Source organism: Motacilla alba, chromosome 5 (assembly GCF_015832195.1).
Source record: "Motacilla alba alba isolate MOTALB_02 chromosome 5, Motacilla_alba_V1.0_pri, whole genome shotgun sequence".
Lineage (NCBI taxonomy): Eukaryota > Metazoa > Chordata > Aves > Passeriformes > Motacillidae > Motacilla > Motacilla alba.
The window spans coordinates 7,336,549-7,359,521 of record NC_052020.1 but is presented as its reverse complement, the minus strand read 5'-3'; the positions used below and the strand labels follow the sequence as shown (position 1 = coordinate 7,359,521).

The 22,973-nt window shown below is 42.9% G+C and overlaps 2 protein-coding genes across 9 annotated transcripts in view; both read right to left on the bottom strand.

Annotated features, from left to right (window-relative positions):
- FADD (Fas associated via death domain) lies at positions 1–3,445 on the bottom strand. The gene is made up of 2 exons (XM_038139568.1): positions 2,956–3,445; positions 1–2,653 (listed from the first exon to the last, which is right to left on the bottom strand). The coding sequence occupies exons 1-2, from the start codon at positions 3,335–3,337 to the stop codon at positions 2,367–2,369; spliced, it is 669 nt and encodes a 222-aa protein (XP_037995496.1). The 5' UTR covers positions 3,338–3,445; the 3' UTR covers positions 1–2,366.
- A 9,434-nt stretch (positions 3,446–12,879) lies between these two features.
- ANO1 (anoctamin 1) overlaps positions 12,880–22,973 on the bottom strand; it is a 72,020-nt gene continuing 61,926 nt past the window's right edge. For 4 of the 8 annotated variants that reach the window (XM_038138607.1, XM_038138608.1, XM_038138612.1 and 1 more), the window contains 8 exons: positions 22,792–22,849; positions 22,603–22,703; positions 22,335–22,480; positions 21,065–21,217; positions 19,848–19,900; positions 18,079–18,263; positions 16,359–16,464; positions 12,880–15,440 (listed from right to left, as the gene is read on the bottom strand). In XM_038138607.1, the coding sequence (XP_037994535.1) occupies positions 15,180–15,440; positions 16,359–16,464; positions 18,079–18,263; positions 19,848–19,900; positions 21,065–21,217; positions 22,335–22,480; positions 22,603–22,703; positions 22,792–22,849 (1,063 nt within the window). In that variant the 3' untranslated portion in view covers positions 12,880–15,179. The remainder of the gene's footprint in view (positions 15,441–16,358; positions 16,465–18,078; positions 18,264–19,847; positions 19,901–21,064; positions 21,218–22,334; positions 22,481–22,602; positions 22,704–22,791; positions 22,850–22,973) is intronic. The other 4 variants (XM_038138611.1, XM_038138615.1, XM_038138610.1 and 1 more) reach the window with 1 other exon arrangement.

The window sequence follows — 22,973 nt, the reverse complement described above, 5'->3', positions numbered from 1 at the left end:
TTTTGGTTTTTTAAAGAATTATTTTTAATGAAATGTACACAGAGTTATGCAATATAAAATTTTGATTCAAGTTATAAAAAAATATGCATATGAGTTCAAGGTGTTTAATATGAAAATAAAAGATTGTCAAGTGGGTCAGAAAACATTCCCTTACAAATTGCACCCTTTATCCCTCCTCCCAATAAAAAATTTTTGTTCTCTTCATTTCAACTGATTTTGCTTTCGCATAAACAACATTTTAATATCTCATAAAAACTATCTTAATTGGCTCTGAGGTATGGCACAGATGGATACAGTCTAGGTCATTGCTTTCAGACACAGTAAAAGGATGTAAAAAAAAAATCCTTAGAGAAACAAGTTTTTGCCTCCTGAAGCAGAATATTTCTTGTGAGTGCTTGGCTGATGAGTGCTTGGCTACAACCAACAGGTTATTCCAACTGATTCCTAAAATATCCTGGCTGTATGCAGTAGGCAGTGTACTCTTCCTACTCCACATAAATCTCCTCGGTGAAGCAGAAGACTTATTAAAAGTGGGTAAGAAAAGCACTTCAGCCAAGACTGGACTTGGAGCTGTTGCAGAGCTGTTTGAGCACTCACATAACATCCTGCTCACTTCCACTCCTCTGCTCCCAGGGACGGCTCAGAGGCAGGAAGGAAGAGCTGCTGGAGCAATCCTTTTCTTTAGATACTGCAGAACGGACACTCCTGATGTCTATGAATCAAAAATCTCCAAAACACCTGAGCCTGTCATTCAGCTGAAGCTCAGCATCTCCTCCTGGGAGCCTGGAATTGGCAACTGACAGAAGGGAAGGGAATAAGAACTCTGAGAACTCTGCCTGCCCAAAAGGCAGACTGGTGGCAGCTCCTTTGCTTGGATAACACCAGTGATACTGAATATACCAAAGTGGAAAGACACTGCCAATCGGCACACAATGGTTTGGGCAGGGGGGGGCCCAAAAGATCATCCAGTTCCAACCAGTGACTCCTGCCACTAGACCAGGTTGCTCCAAGTCCCGTCCAAGGCCACCCTGTGCACTTCTAGGAATGTGGAAAAGAATCACTGAAGGGGAAAAGCCCCGGACTGAAATGATTTTTGTATTGTGTGAACTTACAATGACTTACAGTTTCCACTAACTACAATAAAGTACTCAATCCTTACAGTTTGAGCAAGAGGCACCACGTACAATGAGAACCTGAAAATTATCAGTGTCACAACGTTTCTGCAGAGCAGTGACAGGTTATGTGCTGACACCCGGCCTTCACAGCAATGGCACCACATAAAAACAACCTGGAAAGAGCTGAAGTCTCGCAGGTGCAGCAGCAATAAAACCTCTTCCAGTATCTAGCCAGGCACTTGGGAGAAGTTAGCAGAAACACAGGATCCTACAGCAGTTCAAGCAGTGATGATTTAAGGGATTCTCTCCCCTGAGGCCTCCACAGCCCTGCATGTCCTGGACTGTGCAATTGTGCAATTTCTCCAGCCGTGGGTCAGGTGTGAAGGCCACTGGCTGAAGGTTGTTCCAGATGAAAGCTGAGAACTGCTCTGATCCAGGCTCATGAATCCTGCTCCCTCTGAGAGTGGCTCACAGCTTCCAGCACACAGGAGCAGCCCCGGTGGCGGAGGCCACGGAAGGATGCCCAGCAGGGTGTCCCAAAGCATTCACAGCTTTGGAGAGAGGCTGCTGTAAACAGCTGTGTGACACAGTCCCTTGGATAGTTTCAGGAGAACTTCAGGATGCTGAAGGCACTTGGTGCAGACATTTGACTTCAATTTCAAATCCAGGCATGTTTTTTTTCCAAGAAAGCCACCACAATATTTAATGTCCCTCTTGCACTGCAGTCTGAGGTTACAGCTGTCTTAATCTCTTTCATGGAGAGCAAACATATTGACAAATTACCTAAGATATTATTTTTTGCTACTCCAAAAGAAAAGCCAATACCCAGCTGAAAGCTTTACTTCTTCTCCCTTTCACACTATAGGACATTAAAAAAAATCCAATATCTCTATGAAATATTAAACTCCAGTTGTCTCAGAAGTGTCCCACGGATGTATTTCCAGTGGAGATGCATCTGAAAAGTGCCTGCAGCAAGGCAGATCTTCTCAGGTGAGTGGCAGACCAAAAGTGGGAGAATTTCTACAAAATGGAGTTCAGATCTTGTGAAAGTTAAAATATCTTGAAATAAGCATCAAACTACAAAGGGCTCTCTGAAAGGAATCTGTTTTCATGTCAATTTGTTCACCTGAGCACAAGTTAACTTATTAAGGCACATAAATAAATGGCGTGATAAGCAGCCAGTGATAATTATTTTGGTCCAGAAGAGAAGAAGGCACTGTGACTTTTTTCATTCACAGATTTACACTGTTTTCATTTGGCTCCTGTGTTCACCTGTGAGATCTTCTCTTCAACCAAGTCTGCCACCAATTTAAGATTGCAGCCCTGGAGGGCTTTTATTAAGTCAGCCACCTTTGCATCCTTCCCCTTCCACTTCTGCCACTCCCGAAGTGCCTGGAAAACCTCTTCCTCCAAATCATATCGATAGGCTCTCTCTACCTTCTCTATCTTCACCTCGGGCAGCCCCAGTTCTCGCATCAGCTTCTTCCAATCTTTCCCAACATTGGCACGAATGACATCAAAAGCGACCTTCAGGGGACCTGAAACAGCAGAAGCAGATCAAGTTAGCCATGCATTTACTAAGAAACTCCAGAAAACGTTTAGAAGTTGTTGGTTTTATTTCCAGCAAAATGCCACTACTCCTGTTGCACTGCACATACTGAGAGTTCTACAGAAACCACCGGATAGACCTGGAATCCCAAAAGATAAAAGAAAAGTAAGATAAAAAAGAGGGGGGAGAAATCCACCCTGAAAGACGTTTGTGCACCCATGTGCTGGGGAGCGATATATGCGGGGATATGACTGTAGGAAAAAAACTCTCTCTATATAATAATCCACCTACGTTTTTCATGCTCATCTGGCTCATCATCAGGGGCGCGACGTTCTCCCTGTTCGAACTGCACCACCAGCGACAGCAAATCGCTCCTGCGGATGTGCTGCAGCAGCTCTTTCAGGAATCCCAGCTCGTCGGGCGCGATCACCTGCTGCTCCATCAGGATGCTGAAGAGCTCCAGGCCGATTCGCACCGCCTCAAGCTTTCGCTTTCTAATTTTGTCGCGGCAGAGGAACTTCATGGCCTCCACCTCCGCGGCCGACAGGCCCGAGGAGATGGAATGCTGCAGGCTCAGGAAATAATCCACGGCGCCGGGGCCCGCGCCCGGCACAGGCCGCGCATAGGGGGGCACCTCGGCGTCCTGTCCCAACCCTCCGGAGAGGAAATCCATTCCTGTTTGCGCACAGTGACTTCCCGGGAGCGACACCGGAGCGACACCGGAGCGACGGCACCGACCCGGCACCGGCCCGGCCCGGAACTCACGTGACCCGCGGCTTTCCCGCCCTCGCCTCCCGCCCCAAGATGGCGGCTGCGCCGCCGCCCGTGAGGGGAGGGGTTTGCTCCGCCGCCGCCGCCGCCTAAGCTGGGGTTGGGGACCCTCTGCCCCGCACCCCTCCCGAGTCGAACCGGCTTCCTTGGTGCTGCTGAATGCAGAGCGTGTGTTGGAGCCGAGCTCGGTGCGGCCGGTGTCCAGCTTCAGGAGAAGCCCCGGTGCCTCAGCGCCTCAGCCGTGGCCAGGTCACGGAATCACAGAATCATAGAATCACAGAATCACAGAATAACGGAATCACAGAATCACAGAATAAGGGAATCATGGAATCACGGAATCACAGAATAACAGAATCACAGAATCACAGAATCACAGAATAAGGGAATCACGGAATCATGGAATCACGGGCCCACAGAATCGCTTTGCTTGGGAAAGACCTCGGAGCTTTTTGACCAATCTGTGACCGAACACCTCCGTGTCAACCAGAGCATGGCACTGAGGCACGTCCAGGCTTTTGTTGAACATTTCCAGGAGCAGTGACTCCAGCGCCTCTCTGGGCAGGCCGCTCCAATGTCTGATCACTCTTTCTGCAAAGGAATTCTTCCTCATATCCCACCTAAACCTCTCCTGGTGCAGCTTATGCTATGTTTTCTTGTCCTGGCACTTGTTCCCTGGAAGCAGAGCCTGACCTTCCCTGGCTGCCCTCTCCTGTCAGGGAATTGTGCAGAGCCAGAAGGTCCCCCCCGAACATGCTTTTCTCCAGGCTGAGCCCCTTTCCAGCTCCCTCAGCCTTTGCTGGTACTCCAGACCCTTCCCCAGCTCCATTCCCTTCTCTGGCCCTGCTCCAGCCCCTCAATGGCCTTCCTGAATGGAACCCAGACCAGGACACAAGACCCAAGGTGTCACCTCAGCAGTCTAAGCCTGAAGTTGGAGGAGCTGTAGATTTCCTGTTTAATATTGAATCATTGGACTTCTTGTGAACACCTACCCCTATAAGAGTTAATATCTGTGGTTTTGGTGCTTTTTGTGTGTTTTTGGGGTTTTTTTTATTTTTTTTTTTATTTTTCCAAAAGGTGGAAAGAAAAGCAGCACAAGGATGAAAGGTTCAGCCTGGGGATGAGGAGGCTCAGGGGGTACCTTCTGCCTCGCCACAGCTCACTGAGGTGAGCATGGAGACAGGAGAGGCTTGGTCTCTTTTCCCACGGAAAAGGGGCTGGGCAAGAAGAAAATCACCAGAGGAGGTTTAGGTGGGATATTAGGAGACGTTTCTGCACTGAAAGGTTGGACAGGCATTGGAACAGGCTGCCATGGGGAAGTGGTGGAGTCACCATCCCTGGAGAGATTTAAAAGATGTACAGACGTGGTGCTTTGAGACGTGGTGGTGGATTTGGCAGTGATGGGTAAATGGCTGGGCTCGATCTTAGAGGTCTTTTCCAACCTTAATTGTTCCATGGTTCTATCACTTGGCTTTCTCCGCCAAGAGCAAGAAAGGCCCCAACAGAGCCCTGCTGCCAAAGAGATGCCATTCCCATGGCTTCCCTGCCTGACAGCTGCCCAGGGAAGCAGGCTCTGCCCTCCCTGTGTGGCCCCTGCTGCCCCCAGAGACCCCCAGCCTTTCCCTGGAAGCACAGGGCACGCAGCCTGCCTTTGTTCCTCACGAAGATTAATTGTGACACAAAGCACCTCCTGACCTTTAAAAGGCAAGAAATAGGGCAGATGTTAAGTCCCTGTATTTTAGAGGTGACTCTTGCACAAGGGTGGAAGGTTGTGAACTTTTCTTAAATGGGAAAGATCAAGTTCATCCCATTGTTTTGTAGGTGCCTTTTGGCTTTTCTTCTCAGCACATGTAGATAGTTCAAAGATTTTCCTGTTCCTTCTGTGAGCACTGGCATGTTGATTACCCAAGTTACTAAGTTGTTTCCAGCACAACTTGAGTTTATTATTCTTACAACACACTCACAGACCTATGTTCTCTCATTGTAGAAAGGTTTCTGACTGATAAATGGACTTAAACACTATCATCTTCCTCATCTCCGTCTCCACTCTCACATTCCTATGTGAAGACCAGCCCCCCAAAACATTTCTCAAACTCCCACAGGCACAAGCCCTCCTTAGATAAACCCACTAGATATTTTTGTTTATTCCCTAAGTGCTGCAGACTGGAGGGAATTAACTTGTTACAGGGTCTCGTGGTAAAGAAAAGAGTGAGAGGAATTGCCACTGGGAATCTGAGCTGGGACAAGATGTGCCTGATTTGAGAGGTGTATTTTTTTTTTGCAGCCCTGAATATACTTTAAACTCAAGGAAAGACATTAACAGAAAGGGTAGCATAGGAGAAATATATTTGCTGTGTGTGCATTAATTTATGAAGCAGGAGTAACCCTTGTAATGGTATAAGAAGCACAAAATCCAGTTAAATAAAATTTCTTTTAAATTTTGCCAGCGAAGGTGACTCTACAAAACAGCAGGGACCAAATCACATGGCCCCTGGTGATGGCAACCAGCCAAATTCAGAGACAAATCTATGTGAGAGAAGTCCAAATCAGCACAATTGATACCTTCATTCTCTATACCCTGACATGCAATTGAAAACAACATCAGCTGAGATCTTGGTTCATATAAACCTGGTGGCCAGATTCAACACTGAGGTACCAGGAGCGTGAAAGTGACACTGCACATTTCTGCAATTCCAAAGATGTCTACATTAGTAGCAAAAGTGAAACCGAAAGACACAAATCAATCTTTAATTAAGGCTCTTAAATGCTTTTAAACTCACTCCTGTTGGAAGGCAGAGTGATTGAGCAGGGTCTTTTATTCTGTCTGAACCTGACTTGGACGCATTCACCGATGAGAATACCCCAAGCAATAAATTGCTTTATTCCAGTGATTTCCTGTGGAAGCAGTTTGTGGGGCTTTGGCAAAGAAAGTATTAGGTGAGCCTAACAGATCATAAGCGCTTCTGTGTCAGAATAAAACCTAATAGAAATGATTTATTGGAGTAGCTCAGATTTCAGTGGAAGTTTCCCAGAAATTTAAGTGCTGTGTATGATCCGGTTCCCAACCAAATAATCCTCAGGTTTCTCGAGGCAAGATGAGTCCCTTTCAAAATACTGCAGAGGGAGCTCGAAGCCCGGGAGTGCTTCAGACTTGGCTTTGACTTCACGGTCCTTGCTGGAGGAGAAGGGCAAAGAGAGCACGAAAAGATTCATTTCAGCAGAGCCCGCGGGGAGGTGTCAGTCGCCAGGACATTCAGGCAAAACCACCCATCTGGGGACCGCAAAAATGGCCAAGTGTGGGGCTGTCCTGAGCTGTGGGTGGCTGAGGTGTGTTTGGGTGGAAACTTGGGAGGATCCTGCGTGATTTCTAGCCAAGGCAAGCACCCTTCTGCTGGTCCAGAGAAGCTGGAGTGTTTAGGAGCTGCCGTGTTTTTAAGTGAAGCAGCTTTGATAATTTCTTTAATTTCCCATGCAATGCAATAGCACATATCCCAGGGGGGATTTCAAATCCTTATCCTGACAAATCTGAGAGACAGGTGCTGAGAAACTGTTTCTCTTTTGAGGCCCAGGTGATTGTACACTTGTTTTAATATACCTACTCTTGTCTTCCAAGGGAATTAATGACATCTCCTTTTTTCTTTGCTGTCTTCAGGATAAGAGGAGATTTTGCATAAAAAAAGCAACCCTCTCCCTACTAGCAGAACTGGACTGCAAGAGGTTTTTAGTTTGCTTGCTTGCTTTTTTACTCCTACGCTGAATAAACTGATTTCCATAAAATTTCTTAATGTGCTTTTCCAATGCCTCTTGCCCATTTTTTTTCAAAACCCTAAAACGCACATTTTCAGCAAAGAGAAGACAGTTTCTCTGTTTTCTTTTGTGAATGAACTGATCTGCACCTGTTTATTTTGTCAGCTATCACCCCTCTGTTGCTATAACATCCAGGCTAGAAAGAAGTGCTCTGGTAAAGAAACTCATTTGTGAAGAGACTGAGGATCTTAGGAGAAAACTAGGACAAAAGGGCCCGAAAGAAATGTCAAATTATTGTGGGTTGAGAGAGAAAATTAGAAGCAGAGTGTGGGAAAAGTAAATAAGCACTGAAAAGAGAGTGAACTCTGGCATGACTAGGTTGTATACAGATAAAAGATCTGGCCAAGTAACAACAACAACAAGCAATAAGTTGTTAACAGATGCTTGAACTTAATATTGAAACAGCAGAAGTGTTGATATAATTCTGTTGATACAGTTCTGTTGTGTTATTGTTGGCAGAAGAAGTTAGTTTAACTTTAGGGGAAGGGTAAATTGTAGACTTTTGTTTATTTGCTCCAGCTAAAAACCTCTAACTTGACTTTTTACCTATTTTTGTAGTGAATTTTCATCATACCATGGAAGTATGAAATCACTCAAACAAACATTTCACATGTCAATAAAGCTGTGTGCATATATTAGCCCAGCACGCCTCGTTCCTCTAAACCATATTTATTACTTAAGCTCTGCAACATCAATTTTGCACTTGGAGAAACAGAAGGACAGAGAAGACAGAGAGCAAGGGATGTTTGTAGAGGAATGTCATTGTGAAATGACAAAATGTCCTGGAATAAGAGTGTATGATCATTAGATCTCTTTTGGGGCCCTTTCTATTTCTATTCAGCTCAGTTCCTGCTCTGTGACTGGCTGAGGGCAAAGCAAATTAAGATCCAAACTGGAAGTTGCTATTCATGCAGGGAAATAATCCAGCAGCTCTGCTTGCCAGGCTTGGAAGCTAATACTAATCCATTTCTGCAGAGTATGTATAATTTGTTCTTTATTTTCCTGAGCTGCTGTATTGCCAGTTCCTAAACCAGATAAAACCATGAAGAGGTAAATACTTACCACAATAACATTTAGTTTCTGTAAACTGAGGTGCTTTTCTTCAATCTCCATCTTTGTGTTAGAAAATACAATATTCTGAGCAGCTATAAAATAAAGGTTAGGATAACAAAATTAATTATTTTGCAGAAAATCGATCCATTTTGCACCACTTTGGAGTATTTCTCACAAGCATGTAATTAGTTCTGTACCACAAGACTTCATCCTCCCACCCAAGGAAAGGTTTTCTCACCCCTTCCTTACTGAGGAGCAGCACTCCATTGCCTGCTGCAGAGCATTGCAGTTGAAATAATGGCAGCAGGGAATTTTTTTTTTTTTTTTTGGTGTCTGTGAATATTCAGCTCTTAGCTCTTCTGCACCAACAGACTCTGCTTTGGACCTGGTGAAAAATGGAAACTTTTCCCCAGCCATGTCCCTGCATCCAGCCTGCGGAGTGGTCTCTTCAAAGACCAGAAAATATCGAAATGTCCCTCAGAGGTACTGAAATATTGCTTTAATAGATAAAAATGAGTGAGTCTGTCACACTTCCTTGATTTTTGAGTTAAACTCAGGTGTTGTGAACTCAGTGTTGTGACTGGGGAGAATGACAAGCCGAGGGTTATTTCCTAGAAACAAGCATTGCCGTATGTATCAGTGATTTTCATTCTTTTCAGGACGTGCCAGTACAGTATTTTCCATCTGAGTCACTGTCCTGGAGGTTGGAAGGTGCAAGTTTTTTACTCAATTCCGATTAGAGAGGGAGTGCCTCATATGCTCAAACACAGTGCAGTTATTACCCAGTTATTTCCTTTTAAAACATGAATAGTTTTACGTGGCCACTAAGTGATACAGGATATGACTGGGTGAATTACTCACAGAGATTTAGATATAATAAATAAGAAAGCAAATCTGGTTTCATCATCCCTCTGCCTTGATTCTTTAGGGAGGAAGTATTATTTTCTGCTCTCTGAAGAAATGCTGTAATTTGAGCTAGTCCACAGTGCTGTGGTCAGAACCGGAGTCCTAAACCACAGTTTGGAGTCCATTTTCATACATAAACATGTGGGAAACTTGTTGCATTTGTTCCCAGAGATGAAAAGTCTAGGAAGGGAGCGTGACTTCCTCAGAGAAGGCTGGATTAATCTAATACAAAATATAGCATTTATTTATTTTCCTTACTGTCTGTATACTTCAGAAGAAGCGAGGAAGTTACAAACGCCACAGCTTGGTGCCAGAAAAGCCGCAGAGTTTTCTTCTTTCTCCTTGTGTAGACACAACCAAAATTGAATGACTTGTAGCATAGGATCAGCCCCAAGCTCACCCTCTCTGATCACTCAAGTACACATGTAACCATACTTTGCTGTTCTTCACCAGTTTTGGAGTGAGGCTTTTGAAAGGGAGCCTGCACCACATCTTTGCCAAGCACCTAAACCTGGCAATGATTAATTAATTGCCACTTTTTATGCCCAAGAAGCTCCAGAGGCGATTACCAGCTTAGCTCAGCAGCTCTAAAAGGCAAGCCTTGTGAAGAGGTGGAGGAGCTTGGTTTCACAAGCCACAGGCAGAGAGGCAAAAGGGAAGAGGTTCAGTAGAAGTTCAGAACTGCCTCTCACTTTTACTTTTTTCTCTCATTGAAGGCAGGATGAAGATGGAGCTGAATGAAGCTCATGTTGATTTGCTCCCAGGAGTTTCACTGTTCCTTCCCTGCTCACAACTCCCCTTTTCCATTCCCAGCAGTGCCTGAGGAGAGCAAAATGCTCAAACAGTTCCAGGAGTCAGAGGCAACCAGCCTGCAGACACACAGGGCACACACACCACCTCTCGCAGCAAACCCAGAGCAGTCTGGCCTGCTGGGATTTATTGCTTCCCCACTTGCTGGCTAATTACCTGCAATTGCCTTCCTTCATTACCTGGAGATGTATTTCAGAGATTAATACATTGAGAAATGGGAGCTGCTCCTGTAATCACACACTGCTGCTATGACAGATGGGAATTCCAGGCTCATGAGCTCCATTCCTCCCACAGGACCAAAACCTTTCAGCTTCCATCTCCACACGAGACCCACAGCATTGCCTGGCCTGGCGTGGTTGGGATGGCACGTGGGAACACTGGCAAAGGCTGCCCCATCACCCACACACAAGGGGAATCCATCCTCTTTCCAGAAAAAACCACTCCCTGGCTGTCAGCTAACTTGGGTCTGGGAACAGCCGGCAAAAGCCTTTTCTTCCTCTCTTCCCTACTTTGCATCTTTTTCTTAGCTCCATCTCATAGTTCAGCTGGAGAAGATAACCACTGTTTTCTCATTTACGAGTAAAAATAGGGAATAACCTTTTCTTCTCTTTTAAGATTGCTTAACCACTTGCCTCTTGCTCTGAAAAATGAACTTTATTACACTTAAGCTTGTTCAGCACAAACACTCTGCTAAATATTTTTTATTTTGATTCTTGTTTCTCATGGCCATCCGAACAGATATGTTTCCTGTTTTGGCATGAATTTTTTCCCAGAGATGGTACTAAGCCACATGAAAGCTATGACCTCCGAATCTTCAATTTTCTTGGATTTTCCAAGGCCTTTGCCTCATGGCAACCAGCACAATTGTGCACCCAACTCTTTACTGCTCTCACAAAGCGTCTGAATCAATTTATTTTGGCTTCAGCTGATACTGAAGGTTACAAAAGTAACCTACAAAAACTGTCAGGAGTTTTTATTTTATCCAAAGTGAAACCAATCACTCAATAAGTACTGCTTAACCTCATGCAAAGCACACTGAAGGGAATCAATGGGAATATTTTATTTGGCTTCAGGTGGCTGACATAGCCTTAAAAATTAGGATAGAGTTAAAATGCAAAACAAGCCACATTCATAGTTAGTTTTTTCTTCAGAAAGGCCTGTTGGGCTAAAAAAAGAAAGTTAAAAAAAGAAGTTTGGTTTTTCTCTGCTATACTAAAAATGGCATGTTGTGTTTGGTTATGGAATAAATAGTGCTCGAATGTGCAAAGAATTGAACCAGAGTTTGAATGGAATTCATATAAATTTTAAGATGGGGTTTTTTTCAGCGGTAAGAGGAAGAGAACTTGTGTACTCTGAAAACTTCATAGGAAAATATAAATGCACTCAAGTGATGTACGGAACTCTGGGAGAGGTCAGACTCCGGAGGTACCAGGATGAAAAGTAAATTATTATTGCTTATTGGAAATCACAACAGCCAAAAAGATCATTAACAGCTCAGGACCAGAGAGCGTAGGGGGGTTAAAAATAGAAATGTGTCTGTGCCTTGATGTGAGACTTATTCACCCTTAAGCTATTTAAGACTGCAAAATATTTGTAGGACAGTATCTTGGAAACACAATGACATGGAAATCCAGGAGATTCAGACTCACACAGACTCACAGGCTCACCCATTCAGGGTGGGAACAGCTTCCTCCTCGGATGCACCGACTGATGTCGTGGTTTTGCTACCAGCCTTGCATGGCAAACAGCAAACAGTGATTCTGCAATGGTTCAGCAATGGCCCCTGCAGCCATTTCCAGCAGGAATCTTCCCCATGGTCTGCATTTTTTTCTTGGACAAAGCAAATGGATGCCATGACTTTCCTCTTCAATACCTCAAGATGTTGGGTTTGAGACTTTTTTTTCTTTGATCAAATCCGGGCTGGGAAATGGTTTGGTGCTTCTGGTTTTGGGGCAGAAGCATACCAAGAACAGGCTGACTGCATGTCACGGACATGGTGTCATACCAACACAGAATTCAGCTTTGCACTTGCACAAATGAAATATTTGGTTTGTTATCTTTCATCAAACCTGGTCACTGTGAGTCACATCAAGGCATGTGCAGGTATTCTTTGATCACTTCCAGATCCCTTCTTGCCTGTTTTAAGTTTCTTTTTTTCCCCCCTCTATTCCAGTAAATCCTTTCTAGAACAATCCTGCCTCAAATTTGCTATTCTTAAAAGCAAACCTTTTTTTGCATCCCAAATATGAAACAACTTTCAGGACAAGTACCAAAACCACAGTGCAAGTGCGGAAGGCATTATCTGGAAGGCATTTTTCTGGAAGGCATTATCTTCCATCTCATGAGCTCATATGTACTGTTTTGTCTTTAATAACTGACAATCCCACACAGTTACCAGCCAGGGTGTGGTTTACCTGCTTCTGGTGTCCATATCCACTCTCTCAGGACACAATTCCCACCTTCTCAACTAAATTTCCTGACTTGGAGCATTAATATTTTCCATCAAGGGAAGGAGGGCTGGTGTGAAGCCTCGTGCTTTTCCTTCTCACATGAAAGTTAAATGGAAAAGGAGAAAAAAATTGCAATCAGCAAGTGAGGTTCTGAGGCCAGCTTTGCTTGGACAGGTCCCTCAGGGCAGTGGGAAGTGTGACAGCCACAGTGGAACCATTCTGCAGCCAAAAACTCCCTTTGTACTCCTGGAGATGGATTTCAGGTGGGATTCACTCATCTCCAAGTGGGTCTCTAAAGCAGCTCAAACACCAGACCTACCTGGGGCATTTTTAGGGAGATGTCTGTACACTCAGAGCACAAGGAGGGCTGGGAACAGAACCTGTCCCACAGGAGAAACTCTTGGATATTTAAGTTTATTTCAAATAAGTGTTCAAAGAAAAAGAAAAAAAAAAACCAAAATAAAACAGATTTAGTATATATTTGCTTTTCTTAAAAAAATGATTCCATGAAATAATTTTATAGATATCTAAGTAGTAATACAGATTTGTATATACAAAATTCCATTTCAAACAATTTACTGTACAAAACAAAGTATAAGCAACTATTACTATTCCATGATTTCAGCAAATAATGGAAAATTCAGATAAGTATGTGTTCAGGATATAGTTCCACCATTTACAGGAATGTCAGTATTAAGCTGGGAACACTTTTAGGTCAGTATTTACAGACTAAATCCCCTTCGAGGACGATCCCTAAGATTTCTCCTCAGAATAGGTAGTTTGGCTTTCTCCTGGATCTTTTGGGCTACCAAGGAATGAGAGGAAAAACAGCTTTTCAACAAAATGTGTGGGCAGAATTCTGCTTGATTTCTCCCCAGTCCTATTGCAGTCAGCGGGCCTGATCTGGTAAACATTTACTAACCAGGCATTACATTTATGTGGGAATAAATCAGGCAGGATTTGGCCCTACAGCAACACCCTATCATAAGATACAAACTTTAAAAATAGTGACATTCCTGCAAGTCAAAATACAACAGAAACAAGAGTTAACAAAATATAAGCCCTTTATTAATAAAAATCTTTGGTTGGATCAGTATTTTAAATAAGCTTCAAGAATATTTGGTTAACACCATTTTCTTCCACATAATTTCTCTTTTGGTACCTTCTTTGGACAGACTACAGAAAAATATCAAGTTCATAACATACTTTAAAACAAATAAATATATCAAAAGCTATATATGGCATTCTCTTTAGAGTTCTAGCATTAATCTTTAAATTAGTTTGGCAAAGAAAAAAAAGAAAGAAAAAAAGAAATAACTAACCTCTTGAAAACAGTTTGGTTTTGTAACAAACCATACAGTAGTTAGACTTTAAAGAAATCTTTCCTTTTTATTTTCTTTTTCAATTTTATAATGCAAGTGCCATGGACAAGACAAAGCAATAAAAGAAATTAGGTTAATTGCACCAATATTATTTGGAAGTGCAGTTTATCGGTCGACAAAGCAAAACAAAAATATATTATGCTTAAAAAGAGCTGTACTGATGGGATTTAGCTAGCCATGGTAAGTAAGGATTTCAGACTTATACTTTAGGGAAAAGCTCCTTGTACAAAAGACAGAGGATTTTAAGACAAAAGAAAAGTCCTGTAACTAGCTGAAGGTCTGGTCCTGTAGCCCCAGTGCAGGCAAAGCTTCCACTGAAGACAGTAAGTGGGATGCATTTGGGATTTCCTCCTCTGGCACAGCCTCTGGGAAGTGCCAGACAACAGCAGAAAGTCTGTGGGAAAAGCTGGCTGTGAAACACGGGTGCAAGCACTCCCTTCTGCTCCACAGGGCTACAGGGAAAAGCCAGGCTGGGACAGGCATGTGCTGAAACATTGGGGAAGAGGGAATTTCCTCGGCTACAGCAGCGTGTGAGTGCTTGGCAGGGCAGGGAGTGTCACTGGAGCTCTCTGTGTGCTCATTAACTCAGGGCATTTAACAACTGCTCCGTGACCATGGACCTGCTGGGAGCATCTCCGGAGTTGTGCTGCTGCTGCTGCTGCCAGGAAAGCACTGCCCAGAATCCCTGTGCTGACGTTTCCAGAGGCAGGGGAGCCCCGGGGAGGGTCTGGGGGACACAGCAGGCTGCCACAAGTCTCCCCTACATCTTTGAGACTCCAAAGCTCAGACTCACCAAAGCTAAACCCAGCCTTGGGAAGCAAGTCAGTCTGGCAGGCTTTATGGAATACTAGGGAATACTGATTTTGCATATCATTTAGCAAGTTACCCCATGGACCTTCAAACTCGGCTTTCCAAAAATAGTTCAAATTAGCATTACTATTATTATTATTATTATTATTATGACTTCAAATTTACCTTTATTTCATTAGCTAATTGATAGGCTAAGATCAGATTCTCAGAGAATATCTCTAGCAAGACTGTCCTAAGTACCTGCATTTCTTAATGCACGCCAACGTCGAGAGTGTTCGCTCAGGATGAAATATAAAAACTCCCTGCATTACTGCTTGTGCAAAAGAAAAACAAACCAAACAAAACCCCAGCATCGTCAGAAATAGAACGTGGTCCTCCATGTTTGCAAGAAGGGCGTTTCTCACAAAGATGGGAGCGAAATGGCAGCACATCCTTCAGCATGCACCGGGGTGTCCCTCACCGGAGTCCTGCCCTTGGCGCCATGGCTTTTGTCTCTGGAATGCCCCGACAGACTCAGCTCCCTCCTCTCCTAAACGTCCAGAGGATAGGAATGGCAGGAGGACAGGCTCCCGCTGCGGCTCCTCGAGAGCCTGGGGCTGTGGTTGTTGCAGTTTTCCCCTTTTCTCTTGTCCTTCTCTTTCCAGGTTTCCAGCATCTGCAGCTTCCCTTGCTCCTCCCTCATGAAGACCTCCACCATGAGAACTTTCTCCTTGTGAATCTGCTGACTAATGTCCTTGGGAATGTCTGGGATAATCCAGTCAACAAATTCACTCATGAACATGACCAAGTTCTGAAAAGGAAGTTGTGAGAAAGTGTCAGCGGGGCCAAATTAAAGGGTGGCTGTAGGGAAAGGAGAGGGCGCTTAGGAGGGAAAAGTGAAGAGAGGACCATATTTGAGTTGGACTACGGGACCAAATTCCCCTCAACTGCTTTGTGCGTGCTGGAAGTAGAGAAATACATCAGGTATAGACATCTATGATTTATGTACCAATCCTGACACTGCAGCCACTTAGAAATCCAAAGGAATTTGCAATTGGCGAGTGGCTCACGAGATTTACATCAGGAAGGCAGAAGCAAATACAAGAGGTAAAAGGGTAAAAGCTGGTAAAATACATTCCAATTGAATTTTTCTAATTGAAAAACCTTGATTCGAGGAAGGGGTGGTCTTTCCCAAAAAGATAATTTTGAATAAAAAAAAAAACCCAATAAAAGTTTTGAAACAAGTTATTCAGATAAGGCAGACTTAAAACATTTGTGTCACAATAAGTAGCATCACTGTTGTGATTAAATAATGTCTTTTAAGGACAAATTACAAGATTTTGGCTTCTTATTCAGATGCAAATTAAACCTGAATTGGGAAAATTTTGAAAATCTCATTTCTCAGCTAGCTCTAGAAATGATTTTGGGTTAAATTTATGCTGCTTCCATGACATTGTTGATGTCCTATGGGAGAAATTGGTGGAACCTAATTAGTATCAGCCTTATGCTTTGCTGGTCTGTAAGGTCATTAAGTTGTTCTGTATCAAACCAGTTCAAGGAATCCCTGGGGATGAATTTTTCCACTGAGGATATACCAATGCCTGGGTGGGTGGGACAAAGAGGGTGGTAAAGATGGGCAAATTTCTTTGGCTTTTCCATGAAACAACTGAGAAAGAAGATATTTCTTTGGTCCAATAACTTATTTTGAAGTGCCTGCAGTGTCACCTACCTGGAAAACTATCACAAATGCCAATCTTGCTGCTAGGACAGCCCAGAAATCCTTTGAAATGTCATATTTGTTCTCAGACCAGGGGGGCTCTCTATAATCTTTGTACCTGCAAAACAAGACTCAGTAAATCAGGGGTGCAATTCAGAAATGTTGGCACCAGAAGGAGTTATTAACAAATAGTCAAACAATTAATGGAACTGTCTAAAAGAAAGTTCACTGGATTAATCTCTCAGAAACAAGATACAGCTGAAACTCTCCCACAGCCTTCAAGTTAGCCTTGAAATTAAAGGTTAATTTATCTTAATACCCTCTGATTACTACATATAATATAAATTTTGCATAAGACAGAGTAAACTTCACAGCTCAAGTGATTTATTTTAAGATAGGTAAAAAGGCAACATATATTTTTCAAACTAATTTTAAAGACAAAAATACTGATCTCAGATTCATAGAACGTGTTTAACACGTGATTAGCAAAAGGTTGAAGCTAAATTTTGCCAGGTGGAGAGAAGAGAATTTTTCCTTAGCTATGGCTTACAGAAAATCTATGTGTTGATAAACAGGACCAAGAAAAATACATTAAATTCAAAACCACAGCATCCTGTCAATATTTTGAAAGAATTAGGGCTCTGCATTTTCAAATAGTTTTAAAATCCTTGGGATAAGGATGGGATTGAAAGAAGACAGAGGCTGGGAGTGGAAAGCAAATAAATCTGGCATTTTGCTTTTGGACCACGATGCCAACACTTCCATTCTGAGCTGAAACATGTTTGCCAGCCTTGCTTAACCTCTGCCCAGAGAGCAGCAGGAGGAAACCAGAAGGAAGTAAAAGCAAGCCAAGCCACTGCAAATGCAGTTTGGGTTGGTTTTGCTTTCATCTCTGAGCAAATTTTCTGTTTAGAGGTCATTTCACCATATTAACTTGCACTATTTAAATGGATAAAGAATATAATATAAAATAGTATGATTCAAGCAAGGTACTTTACTGGGTCAGTTAGTGTGATTTTTTTTTTTTTTAGTATGCATGTATCAAAGTCATCTTTGTTTCTTTCTTCCCTGGAATATCTCTTCCTTCCTTGCTCTCCTCTCCCTACCCCTCCCTCTGTTGTCCCTTTTTCAGCTTTGCTGGTCTAAGTGCTTTCACTGTCAGTTCTAAGAATATATTAGCTGAAATAAGTAACCACAATTTTCCTTTAAACATGAGAAGAATAGATATGAATTGTCACAGGCATGCAAATTTCTCCAGTGTGATGACACTATAAATAAGTCCTAAGTTCCAGTGCAGATAAGGATGCTCCTGCTCTCATCAGGAATTGGGAACTGGACAAAAAAAAGAGGTCATGGTCATTATATCATGACATGACATCAGAGTGACATAATTTTATTCCCTTAAAGCACCATTGTGCTGTTTATCATTATTTATCTCCTTTCCTGGAAAGGGGAATCCATTATAATAAAAAAATCTTTGCACGGACAAGCACTGAATTTCACTAACAATAATCTCCATTTCCCAAAATAAGCAGTAAATCATATTCAGGTCTGTGATCACTTAATATGTAAGCAAGATGTCCAAGGCAATGGCTCCATCTGATGTAAAAAGCTAGCAAGGTGCTAAAAAGTTATTGAAAATACAAAGGATCTGCCCCCGGAATGTAAGAATTTGCCACGTTCTTAGCCAGCTGGGTAAACACTTGTCATTAGAGATCATTCAAGAGAGTACCTGCAGATCTGAACCTCGTAGCCAAGATCCAGGGGGTCGTTGGGAGCTGTTCCTGCTTGGAAATCGCTGACATTAAAAGAGGATAGTGTATGGTTGACGAAGCCATGCATGGTGCCATTCTCACTGTACATGTACAGGTACACGAGGCGTGGAATGAAGTCGGATGTGAATGAGATCACAAATGCCTGAGCCACAAGAGTAGAGAGTGAGCGCGGTACCCAGGCAGAGCTTAACTTCATCACATCCTCAACTTGCCCAAGCTACTCACACCACTCAGGGCAGCCTGAGGGCCCTGAAAGTGGAGCATTCACTGCACCAGCAAGGGATTGTTCGCTGCCTGCTCTCCTGAGGTGCAGCGTATTCCCTGGAGCAGTGCCACACCAGCTGAGGTGTCTGCGTGGGTGACAACCTGGGCCCCCAAAAATGAAACAGCTGTAGCCCCCAGCACCAGGGGAGAGCTACCACAGGTCTGCTTCCCTGTGTCCCCATCAGAGCTTCTCCCTGTTGCCTTGAGCAAGGTCCAAATGATTGATTTCCAGCTGCTTTTCCGTCCTCCAAACAACCCACGGTGATTTGACTCTTCAAAGCCTCATCGCATTGCAAAAGAATGCTAATTGTGTGTGGTTCTTAACTTCATCAGGATAAAAGGATGAGGAGACTGAGCCCAGTTTTATTTTTATGGTCACAAAAGTTGCATTTCATCCAGTTATTTAAATTTTCTGAAAATATCGTGGGGAAAAGGCGTGACAGTCAATTGGGCTGAGTTCCTCATGACTTTAGCCTTCCTCATTTATCATCATTATGAAACATTGCCACCGGCATCAATCTCATGTACATGTGGAACAAACAGTACAAAATGTTTTACTTATTTTATGGTAAAGAGGAGCAGTACATTGATCAAAGAGGGAAAACGAACACTGGGTATTGACGAGGAAAGACGACACAGAACAAAAGAGAAAAACAGAGAAATCATTTCCAAAGGAAAAGAGGAGAAATGGGAAGGACAAACGAAGGCAGCATACCAAAAGAATGGGTTTGCCATAGCACAACAGAGCCTTGGGGACAAAATGAAGGAATTTCAAGTCTGGATAATGTAAAAAACCCCAAAGGAGCCCATAGCCACGTGGCCACAAGCCCTGCAGAGGCCCTGCTTTGCTGCACTGCAAACATGTTGAATTGCAGCTGGCCTTTGTTTTCATCTTTCCCTCAGCTGGGGTGCAAGGAGGATGATCATTGTGGATGTCTATTCATATGGAATAGTGCAGAAATACATGCATTGATATATTAAGACTCGCTAAATTTTTGTGAAATGTTGAAATAAACTTTTTTTCAGGATTGTCCAAGCTCTCTGGGGGGGGGGGGGGCAATGCAGCTCGAGGGCAGATTTTCAATTCTGCACTCTGAGGAGCTAAACTGGTTCTCGCCTTACCCAAAACAGCACTGAAATTAAAAAGTACATCTTCTGCTACTGATAGTACTTCAAAAGAGTAAGAGTTAGCAGCTGTGGTCACATTTGTTTGAAGGACAGAACTGTGTTACAAAAACATTCTGGAAAAAAAGCAGCAGTGACTACTCACTATTTTATATTATTGCTACTGCCACCACAGCTTGAAAATAAACACAGCAACTCATCCTCAAATATTTCCAGAACTTTCTCAATCATATACTTTTACTTGATTGAAGGGATTTTGTACTGAAATAAAACTAATGGAGCAGAATGGAAAAGCCAGCCTATTGAATTCAAGTTTAATTCATGCTGATTTACTTACATTTATGATGACAGCAAGCTTTCCAATACCTCTGAGGATATTATACCAGATTCCTGAGGAAGGAGACAAACATGTAAATGCTGTTCTAGTCCTTAAAATGAGGTAAATTACATCTTCAGTTAACGGAGTTAGGAGCATGTATGATTGCTGAGCTAGTTATATTTTAAATAGAAAAAGAACAAATTATTAAAAATTAATTTAATGGCTTGTAAGCAAAAGTAGCCAAACTATGTTTTGGCACCTATTTTTTTTAGGTTTTGAAGAATGGGATTGAACTGCAATGAATTGCAATTAACACATTCTCAGAAACAAATAAAAAATAATCAAACCCCCACCACAATCAAAAAAATCAACATTACCCTCTCAATCATCTCCACCAGCAGCCTGAACCTGCAGCATCAAATCAGGGAGCCACAAAACACCCCCAAAGCAAAGTCATGGCAAAACATGATGTGTTCTTAAAGTCCAGGATGATCCTAGGGCACAAGGATGAGCCCAAGGAAAAACTCTGCCTGTACTGCACTAGAATGAACTTAAGAGTTTAATAACAAATAAACTTCTCTGCTCTTGCTGCTTGGCTCTGTAACAAGGACAGTTATTTTATTTCTACTTTTATTTTCATTTTAATTCATAAGTAAGCAGCATTTGGGAGAAGCAGCAGCTCCCTCATCACAAACACCTGTAGGTGTGAGCCCCCCTGTGAGGGCAAGACTGGGCTCTTGTCCCCCCACAGCCACAGAGCCCAGCTCCAGCTCCATCCACTGCAGTTTGCACCCTTCCGACCTTCCTGCTGAGTAGGGACAAAGGGACACATCTACCCACAGACTTCTGAGTCTTCTGTCATTCCCAAGGGTATTGCTGAGGCCAGTGCAGAGTTGTTAAATGTGGAAATTTTTGCTTCTGCACGAAAACTGCATTGTCAGGAAGGGCTGTTGATGTCAGAACCATGTGAGATATTTTGCCATTGCATTGATCATTTTGATTTAAAAAGTGCTAATATTTACTTAATGAAATATTCATCTGAATTTAAAGCCTTGGTCTTCCTATTTTTAAGGTAAAGCCTCAATAAATTATGACAATTCACAGGTAAGCCACAGCTGAATGTTTTGACTTTTCCTATAAATATCTCCCTGTTATTGAAACTAGCTCAGCACAACAACATCCTGCCATCAATCCAGGAATAAACAAACAGGGATACAATGACAATATCCACTTACCTATATCCTTTGCTCTCACTGCTACCGGTCTCCTCAGCTCAGTAACAAATTTTTTGGCATCCAGACGGATTTCAATGATGTTGTTCAATAAAGCAAACAAAGGTGCCAGCGGGAAGGAGGCAACAAACAAAGTTACAAACCCAAACTGGATAACTGGAAAGAAAAAGAAAACATTTCAGCGCCTGCTGTCAGCATTTACCAAATGCACCCATCGCCACATCAGTGCCAGCCCCTAAATTCTGACGAGGTGATGACTTCTGGGAGACTCAGTCCCATTTGCTGTGTCAGGCACAGTTTGCATGATGGCTGCTCCATTTGGGTATGGAAGGGCCAGTTGTCACCTTGTAAAAGGCAAGGCAATAGTAACCAGAAGGATGGGGAAGCTCCTAAAACAATTTTTCCTTGGGCAAAGCTGGCACAGGAGTCACCTGAAGGAGTGGGATTATGGCAGTGACCATGCTGCCTCTACGTAAGCTTGTCATGTTCCACCTGGCAGGTTTTTGGCCTTCACTGGAAGCTTTTGAAAGGACATGGCTGATTCCTGCCTCTGCCAGGAATAACTTGCTTCCTATAACCTGGGATCATATTTGCTTTTTGTATGGCTGTCATGCTCATCCTGGTACTGCCAGTGCTCATCTTTCTCCTGTTACTTCCAAATGCTGATCTCAGTAACAGCATCTTTTCTTATTTTTAGGAACTGGCAGCATGGCCATTCAGTTTGTCCCACTGAATTCCCATCTGCTTCAAATACTCTGAACATCAAGGTCACCAGATATTCTAATTTATCTCATTCAACATAAGATACTACTTGAAAAAAAAATTCTATGCGATCTGTCAAGTACAACCAGGTCTACAGACATGCATTGCTCTCAGAAGATTTAGTTCAGATATCAGATAAAAGACTCTGGTGTGGAAATAATCAAATCTGAACTAAGTTACTTCCAGTGAAGGGTTCAACTGATGGTAAAATATGCCTCACAATCTCAAGTAGATGCCACTTAATCATTTGCATTTGAAACTTGACAGTGATGTGTTACATGGCTTGAAAGAAAATATCTAAAATATCATTCTAAAGTAAGGGCTTGCAAACAGCAGAGAGCACAATTCAGCCCTCCGGCAGCTCCACGCTCCAGTCCAAGACTGCTCACGTTAATAATTCAGTTATCTCATATCTACTGTCTGCTGAATGTACAGTTCAAAAAGCTCAGCTCTCCATCCCAGCTAGTCACAATAATTACGGTTTAAAATGCCTCCTTTCCACCTCACTCACTCATTTCCATGTACTCAGGGGTGAGTCCAGCGAAGGGCTCCAGGTTATAGTCCACTTCATAGCGCTGCTTTTTCTTCATGTGCTCTTCATGGTCTAGAGAACGCCGACGCTTCAATTTCAAGTATCGTATAAACTTCTTCATTTTTCTGAGGGAAATGGAGACAATTTGCTGAGCACTCCATTCTGCTCACTCAGTGCTCATTTCTCAGTTGTTTTGCATTACCAGGAACAATAATTAAAATAAGAAAGAACAGAAGTTGCTACTTACGGGATGCCAATCTCAAACAAATTGTTCTGGATCAGCTGCTTGCCCAACATGATAATACTGAGCTGGATACACAACTCCATTAGGCAGCCTCCTGGGGCACACTGGGGTGGACAGAGGAGAGGCCAGTCAGAACATCTCCTCCACCCCATCCATCCAATACGATCCCAGACAGGATAGAAATTCAATTACCTCTTCCATTCGGAAGGAATGGAAAATGTAGACGTAGTCGCCTGGACGTCCAACAAATCTAGGGCACAATGAGTTAGAAACATCAGATGGATTTTATACTTTCAATATTTGATTCCTAAAGTAATTTATGTCATACCCCATGCCTCTGAGTGGGACCACCTAATGTTTAGTGCTGAAAAGGC

Coding starts and splice junctions, on each gene's coding strand:
- FADD (XM_038139568.1), bottom strand. CDS start 3,337: ATGGATTTCCTCTCCGGAGGGTTGGGACAGGACGCCGAGGTGCCCCCC. Junction 2,654..2,955: donor GCCAGATGAGCATGAAAAAC/GTAGGTGGATTA, acceptor CTGCTGTTTCAG/GTCCCCTGAAGGTCGCTTTT.